This window comes from Molothrus ater, chromosome 19, assembly GCF_012460135.2.
Source record: "Molothrus ater isolate BHLD 08-10-18 breed brown headed cowbird chromosome 19, BPBGC_Mater_1.1, whole genome shotgun sequence".
In the NCBI taxonomy this organism is placed as follows: Eukaryota; Metazoa; Chordata; class Aves; order Passeriformes; family Icteridae; genus Molothrus; species Molothrus ater.
Genome location: NC_050496.2, coordinates 8,850,540 through 8,872,893, shown reverse-complemented (window position 1 = coordinate 8,872,893; position 22,354 = coordinate 8,850,540). Strand labels below are relative to the sequence as shown.

Here is a 22,354-nt window from a genome sequence, read left to right as displayed (position 1 = left end):
ATGCCAGCTAAGTAGTATTTTATTTAAAGCAACTTTGCCAATGGCAGAAGGCTATTCTAATGGTTGTATGGAAGAGTTATACAAAGACTTCTAAAAATCTAACCCAGCCTTTCTCAAGGTTCTTTCATGCCAGTCTCATCCATTTTGCCCTAAAGATCAGCTGCTTATTATAATATTGAGACCATGCATAAAATAATTGAGAACCTTCTACAGAATCCTAGATGTAATAAATTCTGGCATGCTTTCTGTTAAACCTATTTTCCCACCTGTGTCTGAAATTTTCTTGTAGCCTAATCCTTTGTATTCAACATTTGCATTATATTGCAATTTCAAGGCTGGTCAAAATGCACTTGCAAGTGTGAATTTTAATGCAAGATCTGCCGTGGCAGATTTAGGCAACAACTGAAAAACAAAGCTTCTGCCTATGTAATTACATCACTAGGGTCCTGCAACAGCTCCACAAGATATGCTTTTCTGTAATCATAAAGGCTTCTGCAATCTCCTTCCAAGAAAGGATTAACTAAAGCAAAAACCTATTTCCATGGCTGCATTACATCAGGGATTTTGCTGGCAGAGCTATGTTGATTACACTTGGTGCTGTAAACCAAGTCTTTGTCTTTATACAAGCAACTATTACGTTCAAAGTAGTTTTACTGGTTTTGGGTAAATGCACCATAAATCCAACTCTCTGAACATTAAGAAGCAGTATCCAAAGAAATGAAGGCAGGGACCAACAGACAATGCAGGCAATGAAACATCTGCCTGTTTACAGAAGAATCACACAAGAGACAAAAAGTAACTGAAGACTGAAGGCAGCCACATCACAGCTCTTATTGCACAGGAATGACAGGAGCAGGAAATGAAGTATCCACGTGAAAATCACAGAAAAATTGTTCACCTGCTTGTATGCAAGTACCAATGAAATACACGTGGAAGTACCTACTCAAGGGGCTTTCATAACATCACTACTAAGGAAATATTATTCTTAAAATGCATTCAAGCTTAAGTCTATGCAGTATTAGTTACAAAATGGTACCATTATCAGAATGAGACATTCACTGTTTAAAAGAGTGAAACTTAACTAATACAACTTGCAGAATATGCCAAGTTAACAGTGCATGCAATAAGGTTTTATCCCAGGAAAAGTAGGGGTCTGGAAACAACATATGGAAAATTACAGAAAGACACCAAAGGGAGAAGGAAATTACTTGACTGGGGCAGAAGGGCAAAGCATCCTTAGAGCAGCAGTATGATCTTCAGAAAAAGGCAAGAAGTTTTATAGTTTTACAAGCAGTAGTTAAGATCACTTTATAATGTACAAATTTTATGTGTAATACTATAAAAAGTACAAATATAAGACATCATAATAATCTCTTCAGTATTTTGTAATGATTCTAATCAGGTAAACAGAAGAAAACCAGAGTATGAAAGCGCTGCCTCAGCAAAACAAGTTATCTGTTAGACTTACGTCTAAAGCAAGATGAAGAGCTAACAAAAGAATTGACATCGAGGCCCACTCAGAACATTTGCAAGCCAAATACTGCACATCTGACAGGTGATCAGTAGATAGCAGTGATCAGAGAGAACTGCTTCTCAACAGAGGCTTGGACTTATGGTCTTAAAACGGAACACTTCAGAAAAAGGTGCCTGGCAATTCTTAATGGTTAAACTAAGGCCATTCAGCTGCAACTAGATTGCACTGGATGCTCTCTCTAGTGCTTTGGAGACATTCTGTGACCACAGTTTAGAAGCTGAGACAATGTAGTATTTTAGCTGTACTGTTATTTTTGTACTTTTAAGAGACAGTACAGAATAGAGCCACATGAAGTGCTTTAGTGCAGCTACAAAACCTCAAGACTTCCAAGAAACAGAGACATAATGCTCAGTATGAAAATTAAGTGAAAGATTCCACCATCTACAAAAACGTCTATGAATATAATGACACAAAAATGCTAATGATCCTTCTACCCCACCCTAAAGAAGAGATATCCCCATTAATTAAACTGCAGATAAGGCTTGAGGCTGGAACATGTATTTAAAGTTGACCTGCAAATGAAAAATTCACCACTCTTTTTTCCCTGTTGAGAAGAAGCCAGAGAGGCTCTCACTTCCCTCTAAAAAGTCTCCCTCTACATTCTCATCAGAGGTGTAACAAAGGAACACTTGATGTCAGACTTAATTACAACCTTAAGAGGAACTTGTCACTCTACTCTTATGAACAGAGAAATGACTAATTCATAGAGGGAAGATGTCTCTTTGATAAAAAGGTCTCTCACTCCAGAAACTTTCACTGAATGGCTCAAGAAAACTTAGACAACATCTGATCAGAGCGCACAACAGATGGTTACAGATGGTTCACCTTTCAGAGACTGCAAAAACATGAAATTCTCAACATTTAAAGTAAAAACACAGCATATCACACATTACTCTTGCCTGCTTTGCCTCTTCTGTGCATTAAGAGGGTTAAGCTACTATTTCTCTTTTGCAGGTCAACTTCAATACATTAACTGGAAGTCACTCACCCATGTGCCATGCACCTAAGCTTCTAGAAATCTTCACCTAAAGGATCCTAAAATTCATCTCCACTTGCACATTAAAAAGTATCATTTGCAAAGTGAACTAATGGGACACATCCTGGCACTAGGATGTATCTCAGAGCACTTTCACATCCTACAAGCAAGTGCAAGGACTAGAAATCATTTAAAATTTATTGAGGACAAGAAAGCACAAATAAAGAAACATATGCATTAAGAGAAATTACAACCAAGAGTTAGGATGTGCCTCCTGCAGCCTCAATTTTGAGGAGTCAGTTAATAAGTGTACAGGTCTTTGTCTACTCAGACGTACAGCTAAGGAGTGACTTTTTAGAACAAGGAATTCAGACTTTATCAAAACAGCACCAATAACTGTGTTCATTACACCAATGGCTACCACGGCATGCATCTGTACAAACCTTTCAGGCAGTTGTCCACAGCTGGTCATGAATAAAAAGGCATATAAATTTTTCTCCTCTTTTATTACAATGAAGTTTATAACAGTACAGAAAAGTCACATGACCTTAGTGGGTCAGTTTACTTAAACCCTGGAACAGGAGGAACTCTAAATACATTAAATATTGTTACAAGTTCAGACTTTAATGTACAAGTAGTTGGGAACAGTTACAGCCCTCACCAAACTATGTTGGGGACATGAAGTCCAACAGCACTTGAAGTGCTGTGAAGGCATCATTTCACAAATAGCAACGTAACATTACAGAACTTGCCTTTAAGGTGGTATGTTCATGTAATTCCAGCGCCTTCACAATTTAACGAACCATATTTACTATACTTCACTTCTAAAAACCTAGATGAAACATGAAAAAGAAGCCATACAGTATAAATTGCAACATCAGGAAAAGTTCCTGTTATTATTCCAAATAATTTTTCCCATGTAAAATAAAATGTCCAACAGCTCCTTGCATGTGGGAAGATACTTATTTTTATAAGAGTCACAATGAAGCCTTAATTGACGGAAGCTTGGCTATATTAACAGCACAAGATGAGAAAAGGTTTAATCTCCAAACCTATTAGAGCGTGAGTAGGAGCATCAGTAGCGGCCACCTTGCGACATTACGGGCGGTCTCATTCCCATCGGAGGGCGAGGAGGTCCACTCTGGTACGGGGGCACCATCGGAGGTCCCTGACCGTATGGAGGCATTGCTCCAGGAAGATATCCTGGCATGCCCTGGTGATGAGCACCATACTGACCTATAAACAGAATAGTTAAGATGCAAAGAATAATTTTTAAATTTTTTTTTAAATAGTGAGAAGTGTATTTTGTGAAAAGCTTCACCCCTCCCTGCTAGCATAGGCAATTTCACGAATCTTTTCAAAAATAGGAAGCTGGGAAACGTATGATTACCATGAGGTGGCATGGGAGGTCTCATTCCTTGTTGTTGTGGAGGAATTCCTGGCTGTGGTGGCATCATACCTCCAATTGGTCCAACCGGTGGATTACCCAGGGCAGCCTGGCCTGGTCGAGGAAGATTGCGCTGGTATTTAGGCAACTGTGCCCTTCTCTCTTCCTAAAAGCAGAAGAGACAACCACAACACATCGTGTTAAAACTCACCAAAAGCAAAGTAAATAGAGGTGCAACAAAGTAGATTACTAAACTATTTTAACTACCTTACAAATTCAAAGACTACCAGTAACATTACCCAGCAGCAGTAGGATTTGCCCCCCTTTCTGCAGACTTTCTTCCTTAATACAGACCAATTCGAGTATTCTGCATGGGACTCAAATCCTCCCCTTCCCCCAGCTGAATAAAGCCTTTTTCTCTTAAAAACATAAATCTTAAGATCTCTGAACTGTAATTAATGTTCGTTTGTTTTATCCATAAATTCCATATTTCTAACTGCTGTAATAGCATCAAAACAACTTCAAAGTGTTCAGTCTTTTGTTCTACACAAAAGTCCAAATGCAGTAAAGTCCAAATTGTATTTTGGATTGAGAGATTTCCCACCACCACCAAAGCTAAGGCTTAGACTGCAGCAAGATCACTGCCAATATGCCAGTCATAACTCAAGTTACATTTTCTCTGCATGGTTTGCACTCTCACCATTACTAAAATACACATAATGCAGAGCACAGATGAAATTCCATTCAACCTGCCATATCATCACAAATTGCATTTTTCAGTAAGACAATGAAAACATGTTACTTACCAGTGATATATCCTCATCTGGATGGATCAACTTACTGGTTGCACTGGTTGTTGTGAGGGTAGCAGGCTTACTTGTGATAGAAGTAGCTGGTTTAGCTGCAGTGCTGTTTGTCGTGCTAGTGGTTGAGGCTGTAGACTGCGTGTAAGCCGGGAATGTTGGTTTGGGGGGTTCCGTTGTTGTCGCAGGTGTAGAATTCAAAGGTTTGAAATCAGTACCAACTGGCCCTGGCACAGCTGCTGCAGCCTGTGAAACACACAGACAGGTCAGTATCTATTTCTCAAATAAAGTTTTCATTTAAGAAAACTTAAATGATGACTGTTAGACCTCTGAAACGTTCCAGTGAGATATGATTATACAAGCTTGACAAAAGTAAAGTTCAGCCTTATTGCATACTAGAGCAACTGAAACCAAGACAAAATAAACCCCAGTATATACACATATACACATACACACAGGAAAGTCTAAAATCTGCAGGTCAAAAGCCACCACAACAAAGGAACAACAAAGAAAAAAACAGCCTACTATTTTATCTCAAACCCTGAATTTGGCAAATATGTAAATCTTTCCTGAATCACTATTTTTAGGAGCCTCTAAGTATAGGTTTATTAGTCTTTCACTAAATTAACATATTTCAGCAACCATTAGTTTAGAGTACAGCTCAAAGTGCTAGTATTCATTAAAATTAGGTATTTAAGAAATATTTTAATCAAATATTTAAGAAAGCTCTATTGTGTCAGGGCTTTAAGCGTTCTCTCTATAAACACAACGTAGTACTTTCACAAAGTACTATGTCTATCCACAGAACTTTAATCTTATTTCTGAATGAAGAATCAATGGAAGCAGGTATGAGGTCCACTAGAGATTCCAACATTTCATCTCTCCTACTCTTTTGTTACAAAAACCCTGTAGAAGTCTGTTTGGCAAAGCTGTCTTTCAGATTGCTGTCTGAAGACACAGCAATCTCCAAAGCAAACTCTAGTTATGAGAGAATGATTTTGTTTCTAGTCACTGGATATTTACAACTATCTGAACCTCTCAATCAAAAAAGAAAAAATTAACATTTTGCACATAACGCAAATTTAAAATCCCCTACATTATGATGTAACATATTAAACAACATAAACTAAAAAGCCTTCACCATGCATCAAGCTAACCACTGCCCACTAAAATGCATTTAACTGCTTTCATGCTCTTTTAACCCTTTAGAACCAGGATGTTACATTTCATTCTTTCACACTAAGAAAAATTGGTCACTTTGACATGCTTATTTCTGCTAAGATGCAACTCATCATCAAGGACTCTGCAGTTTTACCAGCTAAACATAATCAGGAATATAACAAAAATTATCTGAAGATGTTTAGTCAATTTTAGATTTTACAGAATGGTCCAAAGGGTTAAGGTGCAAAGCAATTTGTTTTAAACTGTGACTTCCTGCGTACTTGTGCTGTGCTAGGAAACAGAGCGTTAGAAGATGCTGAGAGACTTTCTGAATTGGAGGAAGCTGCACTTGAGCTTGTGACAGGTGTCCCCATCTGTAGCATAAAAGAAAGGAAACAGTGAAAAGTCTCCAAACAAATGGGTGGAAAGTATCCAGATGAAAGGATTTCTTATACTAAGCCCTTTCTTATGAAAGGACTGTATTTTTGTAACCATGTATCGTCCCCGAAGAAGCCCAAAATGCAAACAGTACATTACAAAGGCCTCTGCAACATACTTGAAAGCAAGTAAGAACTCCAGGACCCAGGAAAAAGTGCATTCAAAGGGAAGAGGTCACAAGCCACTATCCCCACTTCCCCCCACAAAACATTAAAATTAACTTTTCACTACACTGACTTACTCCAAAACTTTTTGAAGTAGAAAAACCTCCTAACTCATGCAATGTTTAACCGGTTTAACAAGACTACAGAAAAAATTCATCCATTTATCAGTAGAGAGCCCATTATGAGTGAGAACAAGTCATGTCAAGATTTTTAACTTGGAAAGGTAGAGTTCTATGCAATCAGATTCCTGTAGCTAACACATCTCTTCACCCACCCAAAGTTCCCTTAACAACAACAAACTTAAAGGTCTTTAAGAGTGTTTTGCCTACTCCTTTCTTCCCCAGTGCTTATAGAACTTCTGTCTGGTTTCACAGCTGTTTTAAGACAAACAAAAGAATATTTTAAAATTCATTCAAGCACTACACTGAATTAAACATCAACCCAAGCAAAAACCTGAACCAGTCATTTCTTGGGCCTCCTCAATAATAAATAGGCACTACTGACACAGTGGCAATTTGAAGAATGTAACAAGGCATTCCAGGCTCTGGGATACCTTACCTGCCCCGCGCTTGGAAAGAGTGGTTTAGTAACTGGAGGCTGTGGAGTTGGTGCTGTTGCAGCAGGAGCTGGAGGCCGGTTCAGAATGCCCGGGGCTGTAACAGGCTGTGCTTGTGTCATTGGAGGCATGCCAGGCCGAGGCCCAACAGGAGGGGGCATCCCTGCAAACCACAAACAATAGGCGGCGGATCAGGCTCCAGGAAGCACCAATATTCCTTTAGACAATCCCGCTCCCAGTGTTCCTTAGAACAAAGTTTCCCACTACAAGATGTATTTTTAAGGCAACAGTAAAATAAAACATGACAAAGGGTAATGCCAGCAGTCAACAGTCAATGGCCATGCACAGGGAGTAACCTCTAACACTTCAGAACAATGCTGGATTAAGTTGATTTTTACTAAAGCTGCAATAATGAAGTCTGTGCTCTCGACAAACCAATACAATTCATGCAGTAACTGTTTCTGACACACTGCAGGTATGAATTGACTGAATTGACTGAACCACTGCCAGCTTTACTGGGGTCATCAGTAAAGTGGACTGGGACACGTTACAGTGTCACCACAACACCTGCACTTGGTGTGTGTGGAGCTCTAGGAGAGGGTCAGTGGGAAGTTAACAGCTCCCATGGGTTCCATCAGGTGTTCCAGCTGCTGGTCAGAGGGAACACCCAGGGAACTTAGGGCTACTTAAGAGCTGCACAAGCTCAACAAACATCTCTTCTAGCTATGGCAAGAGACCAAAATGTCAGTTAAGTTTCTTCACACTGCAGGCTCATTAGCTGGGTGAACCACCCAACTATTCCCCACTTCCCACATTTTCAGTCATTACTGTTTTCCAACTGCAGCCACAAACATTAATTTAAAAAAAAAGGGATAAAGGGAGACCAAGCAACACAACAGTATGAGAAAATGCAATAAATCAAAGAAACAGTATTCTGTTTTTTACTTTAACAATAGTATAAAAGTAAAATAATTATTTATAATCAAAAGTTATAAATCAACCACCTCTGCACAGAGTGGCTTCTGTGGCAGTCCAACCACATGAAGGTGGTGGGTGGTGGCATAAGTCTGTATGTTCGTTACATAAATTCTAAATCTTAATAGAAAGAAATAAATATAATTAAACTCTCACCATAGTACGAGTTCGACAACCCTGACCTACCTGGTGGCATACCAGGCATAAGAGGTGGGATTCCTGGCCCAGGAGGCATCATTCCACCCATTGGCATCATCCTATTGAAAAGAAAATGAGCACTGGTATGAACACACATGATAAAGTTTTAAGACAATTGGCACATCCCTGTATTAGACAAAAAATAATGGTAAATAATTTCAAGAAGCTCTCAAGAGAGGGAATTCCAAACCAGCTCCACAAGAATAAAACATAACCCAGCACCCAAAACCCCAAACACTTATTTGAACTTTAATTTCTCAAGATCTCACTTTCTCTAATGTGAGATTTCCAGCACTAGTGTCTCTTGAAATCTCTGTCAAGACTATGAGCTGCAGCTGAGTGTTCCAAGAGCCTGATCTCAGTACATTCATGGAGTCTGAATGTAGGAAAACCAGCTAGCTCCAATCACACTACAATCACTGTGTATCTGCCATTACTCCTCTCTGACACTGACTGGCAGATAACCCAGAGCTGTAGAACTATCCAAAAAACATTGACAAAGGCAGAGCAGAGATCACAGGACAAGAAAGCTCCCAGAATTTCAGTTACAGAAAACAATCCATACACTAATGATAAAGTGGGATTTTGGTTTTTTAATATGAGACATCCTCATTGTAACGTATTTTTTCTCCACATTAAAAAGAAACCATTTGGTTTCTTTTCCTAAATGAATATGTATGAGCCCTCTACAGGGAACAAACAAGTGTAGCTTAATTTTGCTTCATCTTTTGCAGACATTTAAAAACAGATTAGGGAAACAAAATAAAAGAATGTTTATTACTTTAGGGAGCAAGATAAGCTGATCTGCAGCACTCCAGTACAAACCAAAACCCCACTTAGAAGCAGCTTCTGTTTGTATGACAGTTAAAACACCTTCACCACTGCTGTTTTCAGATCAAATCCCATGAATAAGTGAGCATTCTTTCTGGCAAGTCTGATTTCTGCTCTCAACTCATCTATCACTGCTACACAGGGAAAAACCACTGCAGAAGCAGCAGTGACTGGGAACACAGACCCATGGAGAAGGCAAGGTCAGTCTTGGCACCCAGCAGACATCAAAACAAGTGCTGGATGCTCACTGCCTGCTGCTCCAGAATGACTTCTGAGAAACTGCAGATAGTGCTAGAACTGCTGTCACACTAACACCAAAGTTGCTTTGTCTCTCCTAATTCTTTGGTCATTGTTAAACAAAATTTAATCAGGTTAAGAAAGCAAAATTTTAGATTAGAATAGACAAAAGCATAATGCAACTTCGTCCTCTCCCCCAAAATGAAATGCAGTGAAATTCTGGCAAATTAATTTGCGTTTTTACAGGTGACATAACATTCACCTGAAGTTAACAGGGAATTTAATGACAACTAAGTGTCTGACAACCTGATTAAATTCTGTTGAGTTTCCACCCAGAAAAGCTAAATTTCTGATCAGCATCCACACCATGTTTGACTATGATATGATTTTTCAATTCAAAGGCTGTTAAATCAATATTTATGTCTCAGAAGTCAACGAGCTTTCACCTCAGTTAACTTGAAGTTTAGATTAAACTGAGTTCCTGCAGAATGTCCTGCAGAGTGAAGGATCAAGCACATGGAGCTGCTCTGGCTCAGGAGAGGCTTTAAGTCTCTAAGGGTCTGTTTGGTTTATATTTTGTAGAATGCATTTCACATACAGTTTTGTAATATTCATTTAGATAAAAACATAAAACCTTCATGTATTATACAGTAACAAAACCTAACTAGACACCTTCCCCAAATTCTTAGGCAATATTCAAAGGTTTTCAGTAAAACAATTTCTAGCTTATCAAAAACATGACATAAAATGGCATAATGAATGTACCTAGAATTACATTAATGAGATGCTTACATGTTTCCACCACAAAATGACTGCATGTATTTTCTCTGTTGATGTAATCTGTGAAAATTTATGACAAAATCAAAAATCTAACTGTGAATTTCCGAACACATTGTGATAGGGTATGGTGTCAACCCCATAACAAGCATAAAAACCAACATCTTTTGCCCAAAACACAAGAAAAATATAAACTATCCAGTACTTTTTTCCTGTTATGTTGATGACTGATAACCAGATGCACAACATATGTGCAATACACAAGGGAATAGTGGCTCACAGAAGGCTCTAAACCAACACAACAAAATTTTGTATTAATATATTACTACTTAATAACTATTAAGTCAGGAGAAAGGCAAGATACTTTATACATAAACCCAGTTTGGCCATATTTTACATGTTGGTTTACAGCCATCCAGTTTTTTGGTTAGTCTTAAATATTAAGTTACAGAGTTCACAATTCCCTATTGTACATTCTTTTAATTAGCTTTACTTTTTCTGTGACAGTTTAAAATGCACAGTATGAACATGTAATATTAAGTCTTTCTTGCTACTCACCCAGGTGGCATTCCAGGCATAACTGGAGGCATTCCAGGCATCATAGGTGGAACACCTGCCATTAATGGGGGTATACCTTAAAAGAAAAATAAATTTTTAACAACTCTGATAACATACAGTTGCAAACAGATGTCATCTAATAAGTTTACACTGGATAAATGCTTTACAGCAAGTTCTAAAAAATTGGGTTTTGAAGTAATATTGCTTACAAACAGTGCAATATAGGTACTATCTGCAAATTTGACTTTGATTGATTGTCCTCAGCCCTGCAAGATTGGGAATTTCCTTAGTGTCTCCAGAGAAGACATCTTATTACAAGAGACCATTCTTCACTCACTGATCAAAACTCTTTCCTCACTGTATCTGTGGCCTGTGTATGAACGGCCTGTTCTGTGTTAGAAGTCTCCAGATGCACAGCAGCTTTGCCCTATTTCCAAAACCTGGTTATAAATAGTATGAACAAGTATCACTGGTAGACTCCTGTTTGAAGCACTAACCTGTCCCACTACCAGATGCCTTCAATCTACATGCCAGCATTAGGGATCTGAATCTAGTCCACCAAGGAAGATGTGCTCATGCACAGAGCAAGGAAGAAAATGAACAAACTACCTATCTGCACCTCCCAGAACTATTCTGTGACCCCAGTGATAAAAGGGCAGATTAGTACTCAAGCATACAAGCAGCAATTCATGTTTCTAAGAGGTTTTCAGCAATGACCTAACATAACACAGCCACTCACCTGGAGGCATCCCTGGTGCACCTGGCACAGGAGGCAAACCTGGCTGTGCCATTGGGGGAATGTACCCCTGCTGTGGCTGAACTTGCTGGGGTTGAAATGAAGTTGAAGCTGCAGATTCATCATCTTCATACTCATCAGAATCATCCTGTTGTTTCTTTTTCTGGCTCTCTGCAGACAGTACAATGCATATGGTCAAACTGAACACAAATTATATTCCATAAAATTAACAGCAAAATTCAAACCTTGCCAGTGTTCAAAAAGTCACAGAAATACAAAGAAAGAATGCTGTGGGAGCCCACCTGCAGCCACAAATAAAGGGAAGGAGCATGACTCACACTGCCATTACCCTGAACATAGAGAGGGATCGGCCCTTGTATCAATATCATGCTGTCCTGCATAAACCAAAGCAGTTCAACCAAAAGCCTGAACAGCAAAGAAATTGAAGCATTTGGGAATCATCAGGACAGTTTTACCTCCAGCCTTTCCTCCCCTTGACCCTCACAAATAAATGACCATGTCCATATTCGTTAGGCAATTGTTGGAGCTGCTCTGGCAGCAGCTACTTCTGAACAGGAAAGGAAAAATCCCTCCCACGTGGCTGGCAAATGCCTGGAGCTGCTGTCAGAGAAGGAATTAAATCCCACCCTCACTGAGTGCCACAGCTGAGTAAGGAACACACCAGGGAAATGACAGACAACCAGCCACATTCCACCTTACCCTGAGTTTTTTGTTCAAGTAACCTCCTCCGTTCCTCCATGTCTTTTTCTGGAATGCCTTCCATTCCATAGATTTCCAGTTCAATGTCTGTTCTTCCGGGAATAGCATTTGGAACAGCATCTATTGTTTCTTTATGTACCTAAAGAAAAAAAAAAAAAACTAAATAAATCCTGCTGACCACATTTCAGGGTAAATTCTCTGTGTTCTTCAGGCAGTTTGAAGACAGAAAAGGAACATCCTTAACGGGACTAATCTCTCTGGCCAAGCATTTTCTTGATCTGTGTCTCCTAATCTCTGGTAACTACTATTACCCCTAAAACCAGCTTACATGAACTTAGAAAAACTGAGACAACAATTCCTTCACTCCTACAAAACACTCCTGAGAAAGATCTCTGCTGCACAGCGGCCATTTGACTGCTGACACAGCAGGACTCCTGTGCTGCAAAGAGGCCATTGCTGTCTTTTTCTCACCAGTTTTACAGACTCTGGAAGCCCCCAACCTCCCTTCTTAAGGACACTTAGCTTATATTTCAGATACTGTAAAGAAAAGCTCATGTAAATCTAAAACTCCTTACCTGCATGCAGTGTATAGCTAAACCAGGTCCTGTATACAGTTTCTTATGACATATATGGCATTTAAAGTGCTTTGCTTTTTGATGCTGTATAAGGATTTTTTCATCATCAAAATCCCTATTACAATACCTATGAAGACTGTTAAGGAAACATTTAATACTGGAAGTGACCTTTAAGATAGGACTAAGATAATGAGCATCAGTGTGATTTTTCTGAAGCAAAAGAAAAGCACAAGAAGCATCTCTGAGCATTCAAAGGGTGACAAATATTTAACGGATGTCTGAAAACAAACGTCCTCATCCAGTCCAGCACACCCCTCTTTACACAGGTAGAGAAGTGGGAAGGTGTCTGCAGACAATCAGAATCATCATCTGATTCCATATTGCTTGACTCATGGTTTTCAAGTCCTACCTATTTTTCTCTTCAGGGGTGTGAATGCTGCTACAGCATTAAAGGAGAAACAGGCTTGAAATCAGCAAAAGGGAAATTACGCAAATCACTCAGAAATGCCTCTTTAATCAATTACCAGTAATTAACAATCATAAAAGAGAACAAAGGTTTTAGTTTAAAATTCCCTTCCTCTTCCAGTTATCCAGGTATCAATTTTTATGACACAGCATAATTTGCCGCAGTAACTGAAGAATTCTTTGTTTTTAAAAAGAAATATTTTCGGCAAAGAACTGTTTGGACATCTACATAAAACAAGAGACAAACTGCATTTCTTTTCTGTGGGTCAGCATTGATATTTCAGCAAACACTCCACACATTTCCCTAGGTGAGAAAAATACACATTAGCTATTTATTATTAAGAAAATGTTAACATTGCTAACACAGTGTGTTCCTTGCTTCCACCAAAACGTGAAATAATGTCTAAAACAATCACAGATTGTAAATGGTAAAACACCTCGGAGCACCTTTTAAATGTCTTTATTAAACAATTCTAGAGGACAGAAACGTAAGAGAGAAAGTAGATTTATAATCACTCCACAACAGTGAGTACATTCTGAAGGAGCGATCATATAAAAATTCACCAGTATTTCTGGATACTGAAAAATTAAACCTGATCATGATGCAGCAATTATAAATTGAAAGCTCCCCCCGTCACGAAGAAAAAAAAAGGTTTAAAAATTCTCTTTTAACCACATCCCACCTTATTCCGTGAATAAACGTATTTATCAGTAGCAGGGTTTTCTCCCTTTAACATCCTCCCTCGCAAGGGATAAAGACAATTCTCTATTTCCCGCTGCCCCGGCTTTAAGGATCGGGCGGGAGGCCGCGGCCTCGGCGAGAGCGACAGGAGCGGGCCGGAGGCCGTGAGGGGGGTGGGGAGCACAGGAAGGGCACGGACTGGGCCCCATCCCGAAGACACAGGGCTGGAACAGGGCCAAGCACCGAGACAAACCGTAAGGAGCGTGCGGAGAAGGGCTGAGCCCCATCTCGGTACGAGACGGAACGGGACCGAGCCCCGACCGCGCCAGGCCGCGCCGCTACCCTCCCCCACCCAGCTCTCTGCATCCGCCGCGTCCCACACAGAAGGATACCAGCACCAAGGCTTCAGCTGCTTCTTCTTCTTACGGCCCATGGTGGCGTCACCCCGACCTACAAAGCAGGAGAGCCGAGCGCTCCCTCAGAGTCGCAGCGCCCGCGCGGCCGCCCCGGACCGAGCGAGAGGCACAAAATGGCGGCCGAGCTTCCTCAGGCGCCGCTGCGGCCTCCGAACTCCCAGAACGCCCCGCGCCAGCAGGGCGGGCGGTGCCCACGTGACGCGCTCGCGGTCGCCCCTACCGGGCTGTCCCGTGACGCCTCACGGCGCCGCCGCCATTTTGCCCAGTCGGGGCTGTAAGTGCTCTGCCTGCGGCACCTGAGCGTGTCACGGGAACAGTCACGGAGTGGTGTGGGCTGGGAGGGGCCTTAAAGCCCATCTCGTTCCACCCCTCTGTCATGGGTAGAGACACCTCCCACTAGACCAGGTTGCTCGAAGCCCTGTCCAACCTGACCTTGAACACTTCCAGAGATGGGGCAGCCACAGCTTCTCTGGACAGCCTGTTCCAGGGCCTCTGCGCTCTCAGAGCAACGAGTTTCCTCCTAATCTAAACTGTTGCTTGTCTTCGTATTTCACGTCACAGAGAAACTATTTTCCCCATTAAATGTTACTGGGCAGGAATGTGGCTGCTCTGTGCAGTGTTCTGGTGCCGGCTGTGCCTGTGTTGCTGGATGTGAGAACACAATAAAACCGACTTAAATGTGTTGAGCTATGAGTTACGTGTACCTGCACGGGGGATGGTCCCTCTGTTACAGTGAGAATCCATCAGGGTGTGTGTCTGTGTTACCCCCATGGCTCTCCAGGTCTCTTAGATGTTTACCAGGTGCTTAGAAGAGAATCACAGAATCATTGAGGTTAGAAAAGACCTATAAGATCATCAAGTCCAGCCATCAGCCACGTCCAGCCCTTGACAGTGGCCCTGCGCAGATAGGGGTCACAGCTGCTCCCTGCAGGGCTTGTCTGCAAAAGGAGATTGTGGAGTCTCCGTCTCTGGCGACATTCCAAACCCAACTGGATGTGTTCCCGTGTCACCTGCTCCAGGTGACTCTACCTTGGCAGAGGAGTTGGACTGGATGATCTCCAGAGGTCCCTTCCAACCCCAACGATTCTGTGATTGTGATTCTGTAACTACTCGGTAGCCACAAGGCCGAGTTAACAAACGTGCTGTTTTAACACAGAAAAAGTATTTCAGAAGCAGAACTTTTTAAAAGCAGACGGCATGGCTGATCCTACCAAATCCCCTTCCAATCCAAACCATTCTATAATTCTAAATGTGATTTGAGTAGATCCTGCCGTTAAGTCAGTGACCGGTTTTGAAGGATTACTTGTACTGACAGAGGCACTGTGGCGACTGTATTGCATTTTTCTGTGCATTACACAGAGGAGCTGCGGCAGCCGGAGCGGTTTCAGCACGGCTCGGTACCGCCCTCGGTGGGGTGAGGACACGGCCCGTGCGCTCCGAAGGCTCCTCCCAGCTCCGGGCCCCGGTGCGGGTTCACGGCACAGCCGGCGGGGCCGGGCGGGGCGGGGCGGCAGCGGGGCCCGGTGGCTCCCTGCGGCACAGGCGGGGCCGGGGCCGGGGCCGCGATCGCGATGCTGCCGGCGCTGCCGGATGGCGATGAGCGGGAGCTGGAGAGCAGCGAGGAGGGCGGCGGCGCGGGCGAGGAGCGGCGGCCGGAGCGGCACGGCTGCACCTACCATGGCCTCTATGGCTACCGCAGGTGAGGCGCCGGGTTCACCCCGCGGGGAGGCCGTGCCCAGGCCTTCGCCATTCCCAGCTCCCTGAATTCCCTTTATTTTTTTTTCCCCCCCTCTCTTTCTCCCCGGTGAGATTCTTTCCCTCCCACAATGCACGGATTCCCTACTCCTGCTTTTATTCGCCCTCGGGCCGTGCCTTTTCTCTGCTGCAGCCGCTGTTCCCTGTTGCGTGTCACGGCTGTAAACTCACTCCGGGAATCCCTCGGGTTCCAGGTCCGCGCAGCAGGGAGCCGCCGCCGGGGATGGCAGTGCCGGTGGCGCCGTGGCACACGCACCCTCCACCGAGGACTTCAGGTAAAGCCGAGCTGCAGAGCAGCACAATCACGGGAATACCCCGATTTGAAGTCTTTAAGTCTTTGCCGTGTTGCTGTCAGATCACTGGTAGGTCTTCTGCACTCCTTTCAAAACACAACCTCCCTGTGAAAGCATTTTGGAGTCCCCATGGCACTTCTTTTGGAATACCTGGGGAATGGACACACATATAGAGCTCAAGTAATGTGTGAAACAGAAGCTATCATCTTTGAGTTTGAACTCTTCTTTTTTTTTTTCTTTTTTTTTTTCTTTTTTTTTTTTTTTTTTTTGCTACTAGTACTTGATATTGCTGTATTGACTTAGTTTTTCATGTAGGTAACATACAACAAGAATTTATTAATTTTCAAAGGACATCTTTCCATAAACTCTGTATTACAGTTGGGGAAATGTAGGAACAAAGAGGGCAGTGTCTTGTCTGTAGCTGCTGGGAAGGTCAGCATGAGCTGACACCACATCTCCAGACTCCTGGTCAGTGGGCAAACCACTGACTGCTCACGTTGGACCAAAAGTCACAGAGCTGCCTTAGCTGATACCAGAGAGAGATCACAGGGAGCCCCTGCTAGAGGCAGGTTCTGCACATCCTGAGAGATGCTAAACATTTGCCTTTTGGTAACGATTTCTTCTGGTTTTTAAAGCCTCTCCTTGCTGGACACCAACTTACCAGCCGAAGCAGAGACGGAGTTGCGCAGTTTCATCTCTAAGCGCCTTACTAAAGGAGCGCTCTTTGAAGGAATGGGGAATGTAGCATCAGTGGCGCTGAGGTAAAATTTTGAAATTATTGGAGAATGAGAGCTGTAAGGAACATTGGCACATCTTGCCTGCCTGCTGCTGCACTTAGGTTTAATCCTGATTCCATGTTCCCAGTCTGTTGTTGCTGTTAATAATAGCCTTACACAATGGCAGTTTCCTTTTTTAAGTAACTTTGAGAAAAATACTGTTTTAAATAATTTACTGTTTGAATACTTTAAAAATACTTCAGATGTTTATGATTATTTCCTTTTAAACAACTCTTATCACACAGAAGAAAAAAGAGAAGGTCTAAGAGCTGCACCTATGGCTGCACCTACCACTGCCATAGGAGCCAACAGTGCTACCTGTTAAAATTACCTCAGAAATAATGTATGTCTGCTTTTTGCACTCATTTATTGTGATGTATGTGGAAGAAAGTAATTTTTTTTTCCTTTTCCCATAGCATACCAGAAGGTAAAGTTGGGTGTTACTACTGTCGTTTCCAACAAGAAAGTCTTCTGGAAATGGCAACATTGGAATCGGACATCAATGCTCCAGAATATGTGGTTTGTTTCTTAGGTGGCTCAGAGAAAGGTCTGGAACTATATCCTTACCTTGAATTTTCTTTACGTGTATGGAGAGGGGCACGATGTATAAATTATCTTGTCATTTTGTCTGTTCCTACTTGAAATCACTCGTTTGTGCACACCTTTCAGTAACTGCAGAAGTCACTAACAGCCATATACTGAAAGGAAAAAATACAGGTCTTAACTGATGCATCTTATTTTCCTTAAGAAGATACTTTCAGACTTGAGCTGGACAAATACATTCAAAATCTGAAGAGGAATCTTGATTTGGAGGTAAAGCCTAACTTTTTTTTTTTTTAAGTGGTGAAAATTAGTATTTATTCAGGTTAATTGCTAAAACCATCTGGAAGATCTAATCTATAGAGACAAAATAGGTGTTTCAAGTACCAGTATGAAACACAGGGAGAGATACTTGGCTCACTGTAGTACAATGAATGTCTAAGGTGCTATCAGCCACACAAGTCAAAAGAAAAATAGAAAGGGGGGATCTTTTTGTGTCAGTCATAAATCTTTTAAAGGTCACTTACAGTTAAATTTGGAGAGAAGAGTAACCAATAAAAGGTGATGGTCTATAAGGAACTTATCAATGTCCACCTCAGTTCTTACCAGTTCTGAATGTTAAGAAAGGACGTTTGTGGGTTTCTTGTCACAATTTTCTAGTGGAAGTTCTGCATTTTAAGTCTTTTTTGTCATCCCATCTGCTGTTGCATGGTTTTCACTCTATATATACCATAATAGTACAGTTCTGGCTGTTTCTTAAAATGCAGAGCCTTTCATTGCTGATAAAGTGAGGCTTTAAATCTCAAACTCATTATTTTAGTTCACTGTGGTTTGAGATTAAGAAGGTTCCAACATCCAATTATCTGAGATTGAGTAGATTATTAATAGGCTTCTATTGATGTAGAAATCTGATTTTTAGTTAAAGTTTTAATGTTTCAATGTGTTACAGCAAAAAAACTTGGAGGCCTGTGTTAGCCCCTACCTGAGGAGCTGGTTTGAGGATGCCATCTGCCCTATCCAGAGGGTTGTGCAGCTCTTCCAGGACAAACTTGCCTCTCTGCTACATGCTGTGAGTGTGTTTGAAACTGGCTCGCTAAAAAAAGCTAAAAAACCCTCAAAAGACATCTCAGTGACTCCAAATGTTTGAAATATTTCTTTCATTTGCTTTCCCAGCAGGAGAAAATTAAAAGCCCTCGTTTTTTTTGTTCTTTTTGTTGGGTTTTTTTGGGTTTTTTTGTTGTTTTTTAAATTCAGAGCAAGCACTTTTCCATTGCTTACTGCTAAAGAAGCACATAACAATTCCTTCTGTCACTTAAAAAAATTACTTAATGCTGTCCACACTGAAATTAGAGTAAGAAAATCAGAAATAGCATGAGCAGTTTGTCCATGCCATAATTGTCTGAATGAAAAGGGATGTTTTATTGTGTATGTGTCTTGTGTACTTCACTGGAAACAGAAAAGAGAGTAATCCTAGCTCTAGTCCCTTAGTTTGAGGAGGTTCTGGATGGAATAGCTAACAGAGTGTAACTGCTGAATTTCTTCTGAGTGCAGAACCAGCTGTAATGGCAATAATACAGAGTACTGCCTTGACAAGAACAGTTTTTAAAGTACCACATTATGTATTAATTGCTCATAATTGCAATATAGCTACAAAAGTAATACTGAAGTTGCATCCAGCTTTTTCCTTTTTTTTCTTTTTGTTTCTTTTTTTTGTTTAAGGCTCTGAGTTACACTCCTGTAGAAGTCAAAAATGCAGATGAAAGAACAGAAAAGGACATCAGCAGGTAAAGATACTTAGAGCCCAAGGAACCTTTGAGTAACTTGGCTATTGTGTCTGACCATCCCCTCAGTGTGCAGGAGCTGTAAAGGAGCAAGCAGCTGACAAGAGCTTTCTGTGTCAGGTTCCTGGCAGCTGCCAGCCTCCAAGGACTTGTCCAGGAAGGCACAATGACCTCCCTGTGCATTGCCATGACAGAGGAACAGCACAAGTCCATGGTTATAGACTGTAGTGGACCTCAGCCCCAGCTGCATAATGCAGGTGAGATTACAGCAGGGAACACTTCCTGTTGCTCCCTTGGATCCATCAGCTGCTGAGAGCTGTGATATTAGAGGCAGCTGAGGATATTCAGATCACAGGCCCAGAACCTTTAGGTTCTGTTTTCCTATGAGGTACCCTGTTTTCCAATGAGTGTAGTTTGTTACACCAGACACACTGGAATTCTGGGTTGAAAATGCTTGGTAGTAAAATCCACAGTACATTTAGTTTGTGGACCATGAAAGTATGACTTGTACTTCAGGGAAGTGTGACTTGTAATTCAGGGAATCTGCAGAACTTTTTTCCTGTTGTGGTTTTGACAGATGTTGGGAAAAGGGATTCATGAATCAGAACACAGTCTTGTGCAATCACTGTAGCTGTGTTTGCTTTTCTTTTCCATGTGTATTGGTTTTCCTTAAGACTCATTTCCTGGCCCAGGTATATTGCTATCACTTGTTATGTGAGAGTGATTAAACCAGGTGATGCAGCTGTATATTTATCTGGAGCTCATTTACTTTTTCTCATCTCTTCTCTGTTGCACATTTAACAGGAAGCAACAGATTCTGTGAGGACTGGATGCAAGCCTTTGTGAATGGTGCTGAAGGTGGAAATCCATTTCTCTTCCGGCAGATTTTGGAAAACTTTAAATTGAAGGTACCTGCTCATATATATGTTAAGGACTTGAAGAAGATATTTGGGTTATTGTGGGAGCAAATACTACATGCAAAATATTATTTTGCACTGAATAAAAGTTTTAGGTTATTATGATGTCTGTATGTCTGTTAACTGACTAACTCTGAAGCTTAATTTGAGGGCTGGCTCACAGTAGTTGACAAGAACAGCTGTAAAGTAGTGTCAGAGTTTCTTCAGTGAATGCTCCAAAGGTGTTTTTTCAAATTTAAAGTAAGACCCACCTTCATTGTCGCTGTTGTTTTCTTCAAATACTGTTAATCTGAGACTTGCACACAGAGTCTCATGTAACTGGTAGCAGGGGTTCAGTAGCTAACAATTCCTAGGTGAGCTGCCATAACAGAATTCATGCTACAAGTTGGACACATCACGTTGTGTCCACACATTTTGCATCATTACAGTTCCAGCTATAATATGCATCCAAGACAATATTCAACTCTTACATTACTCTTAAGTAGTAACACAAATTTTCTGTTGGAAATGCTTTTGCTTCTCCTGCTGTTTATCCTTTATTTTCCACAAGAGTGTGTTTTCATTCCACGTAGGAGGATAAGCAAATGCTCTGTTACTCTTTGCCCAGGCTATCCAGGACATTAACAACCTGAAGAGGTTTATCCGCCAGGCTGAAATGAACCACTACGCCTTGTTCAAGTGCTACCTGTTCCTAAAGAACTGTGGCAGTGGAGACATCCTGCTGAAGATTGTGAAAGTAGAACATGCAGAAATGCCAGAGGCCAGGAACGTAGTGACCGTCCTGGAGGAATTCATGAGAGAAACATCAGTGGCTTAAAATTATCTTATGTATAAATCATTCATTTCTTCTGTGCAGTGCAGCTATTGCTGGATTTTTAATTTATATTTAAAAGTATTGCCCAAGTCAAACCTTAGCTGCAGTTTCACCTGCCTTTTCTTGGTTTTAGACAAAGCACTATGAGCTTTTTTAATATGTAAATATCAGATAATACAAACTCCTGCAGAGTTTTCAGATTCTCCAACTGACTTGCTCCTCTTCTGAGGAAATCATGACATTTGATTTTTATAGTCATTGCAAAACCAAACCCAAATCCCTTACGTGGCAAGCATGTCACTGTTCTAAATATTTTAAATATCTTTAAAATAATTTAGATCTGGCTGCTTTGTTTTTATAAAGAAGTACAAACATCTAGCTAGATCTAGGTAATGAAGAATCATTTTAATTTAGATAAGAGAACCTAGGTACCAAGTCTGTGTCTGGTTTCTTCTTTCAAACTGCTGGTTTGTTCTGCTGCCACTGGATAAACAAGTTGGTAGTTGTATGAAACAGAGCTGCCTGAAGACTGAGCCATTGCAGTGATCAGTTTGTATGTGCCTGTATGTGTGCATACACACACACAACAGGTACCTGAAATTCCCAGGCTATTTGATGTATCCTCTTCTTCCTTAGTCTGAGATGTGATCAAGACCTTCTTTGTATGTTCTTATATTACAGTTTTGCATAACTGTAAATAATGCTATGTTTTTCAGTCATGAAGAAACTAAAACGTTTCTTCTTTAATATTTAATATTAAGACTTTTTTAGAATTTGAAATAAATGAACTTCCCAAATTAATTACTCAGACTTTAAAACATTTCAATGTATCAGCAATGGATTCTTACCCACATCATGGGACACATAGGCAGCAGAATACCTGAAGGAAATCTTTGGCTACAGCTGGAATAAAAACTCATGAAGTCTCTGAGTAAGCTCATAAAGAGAGCAATATCTGCAAACCTATACAAGCAGAATTCCCTGTTGGTTCCCTTTGCAGCAGAGGGTGTTTGAACTCCCCTGAAACAGTGCCTGTAACTAATGTTGTTCAGTGTGACTTGTTCTGGTGCTCTGTACTGTGAGGGCAGGAGTTGCTGCTTTCCTGTGACACCACATGTTGAACCTATAATAAGGCTGACAATAAAACACGTTGAAATCCTCAACAGTGTGCCTGTAAATTGTCAGTGAGTGTGGTCCTTGATGTCTCCTGCTGAAAATGATTTATCCCTCAATGCAGAGGAGCTGCAAGTGTGACATTAACAGCCATAGTGGCATATAATGTATTGAAG

The 22,354-nt window shown here is 41.2% G+C and overlaps 2 protein-coding genes across 6 annotated transcripts; one reads left to right on the top strand and one right to left on the bottom strand.

Moving 5' to 3' along the window:
• Window positions 1-2,681: 2,681 nt before the first annotated feature.
• ZNF207 (zinc finger protein 207) lies at window positions 2,682-14,333 on the bottom strand. 5 transcript variants are annotated; one of them, XM_036394329.2, is made up of 12 exons: window positions 14,166-14,333; window positions 12,627-12,753; window positions 12,052-12,190; window positions 11,335-11,502; window positions 10,596-10,671; window positions 8,151-8,251; window positions 7,022-7,182; window positions 6,143-6,235; window positions 4,704-4,946; window positions 3,901-4,063; window positions 3,563-3,746; window positions 2,682-3,342 (listed from the first exon to the last, which is right to left on the bottom strand). In XM_036394329.2, the coding sequence occupies exons 1-11, from the start codon at window positions 14,204-14,206 to the stop codon at window positions 3,586-3,588; spliced, it is 1,473 nt and encodes a 490-aa protein (XP_036250222.1). In that variant the 5' UTR covers window positions 14,207-14,333; the 3' UTR covers window positions 2,682-3,342; window positions 3,563-3,585. The 5 variants fall into 5 exon arrangements, with proteins under 5 accessions (XP_036250222.1, XP_054372822.1, XP_036250223.1 ...); XM_054516847.1 differs by having other exon boundaries at window positions 2,682-3,746; XM_036394330.1 differs by having other exon boundaries at window positions 2,682-3,746; window positions 8,181-8,251; window positions 14,166-14,332.
• Window positions 14,334-15,709: 1,376 nt separating this feature from the next.
• C19H17orf75 (chromosome 19 C17orf75 homolog) lies at window positions 15,710-22,228 on the top strand. The gene is made up of 10 exons (XM_036394501.2): window positions 15,710-15,888; window positions 16,139-16,219; window positions 16,873-16,998; window positions 17,430-17,570; window positions 17,769-17,826; window positions 18,503-18,622; window positions 19,273-19,337; window positions 19,455-19,591; window positions 20,139-20,242; window positions 20,859-22,228. Exons 1-10 carry the CDS (start codon window positions 15,761-15,763, stop codon window positions 21,066-21,068), a joined length of 1,170 nt encoding a protein of 389 aa, XP_036250394.1. The 5' UTR covers window positions 15,710-15,760; the 3' UTR covers window positions 21,069-22,228.
• The last annotated feature ends 126 nt before the right edge of the window (window positions 22,229-22,354 follow it).

Excerpts from the sequence above, each read along its gene's own strand:
- ZNF207 (XM_054516847.1), bottom strand. The coding sequence starts at position 14,206 with ATGGGCCGTAAGAAGAAGAAGCAGCTGAAGCCTTGGTGCTG. Across the intron at positions 10,672-11,334 it reads TGCACCAGGGATGCCTCCAG|GTATACCCCCATTAATGGCA; the intron begins GTGAGTGGCTGT and ends TTTTCTTTTAAG. Across the intron at positions 3,747-3,900 it reads ACCTCCCATGCCACCTCATG|GTCAGTATGGTGCTCATCAC; the intron begins GTAATCATACGT and ends TTCTGTTTATAG.
- C19H17orf75 (XM_036394501.2), top strand. The coding sequence starts at position 15,761 with ATGCTGCCGGCGCTGCCGGATGGCGATGAGCGGGAGCTGGAGAGCAGC. Across the intron at positions 16,999-17,429 it reads GTAGCATCAGTGGCGCTGAG|CATACCAGAAGGTAAAGTTG; the intron begins GTAAAATTTTGA and ends CTTTTCCCATAG. Across the intron at positions 18,623-19,272 it reads TTGCCTCTCTGCTACATGCT|GCTCTGAGTTACACTCCTGT; the intron begins GTGAGTGTGTTT and ends TTTTTGTTTAAG.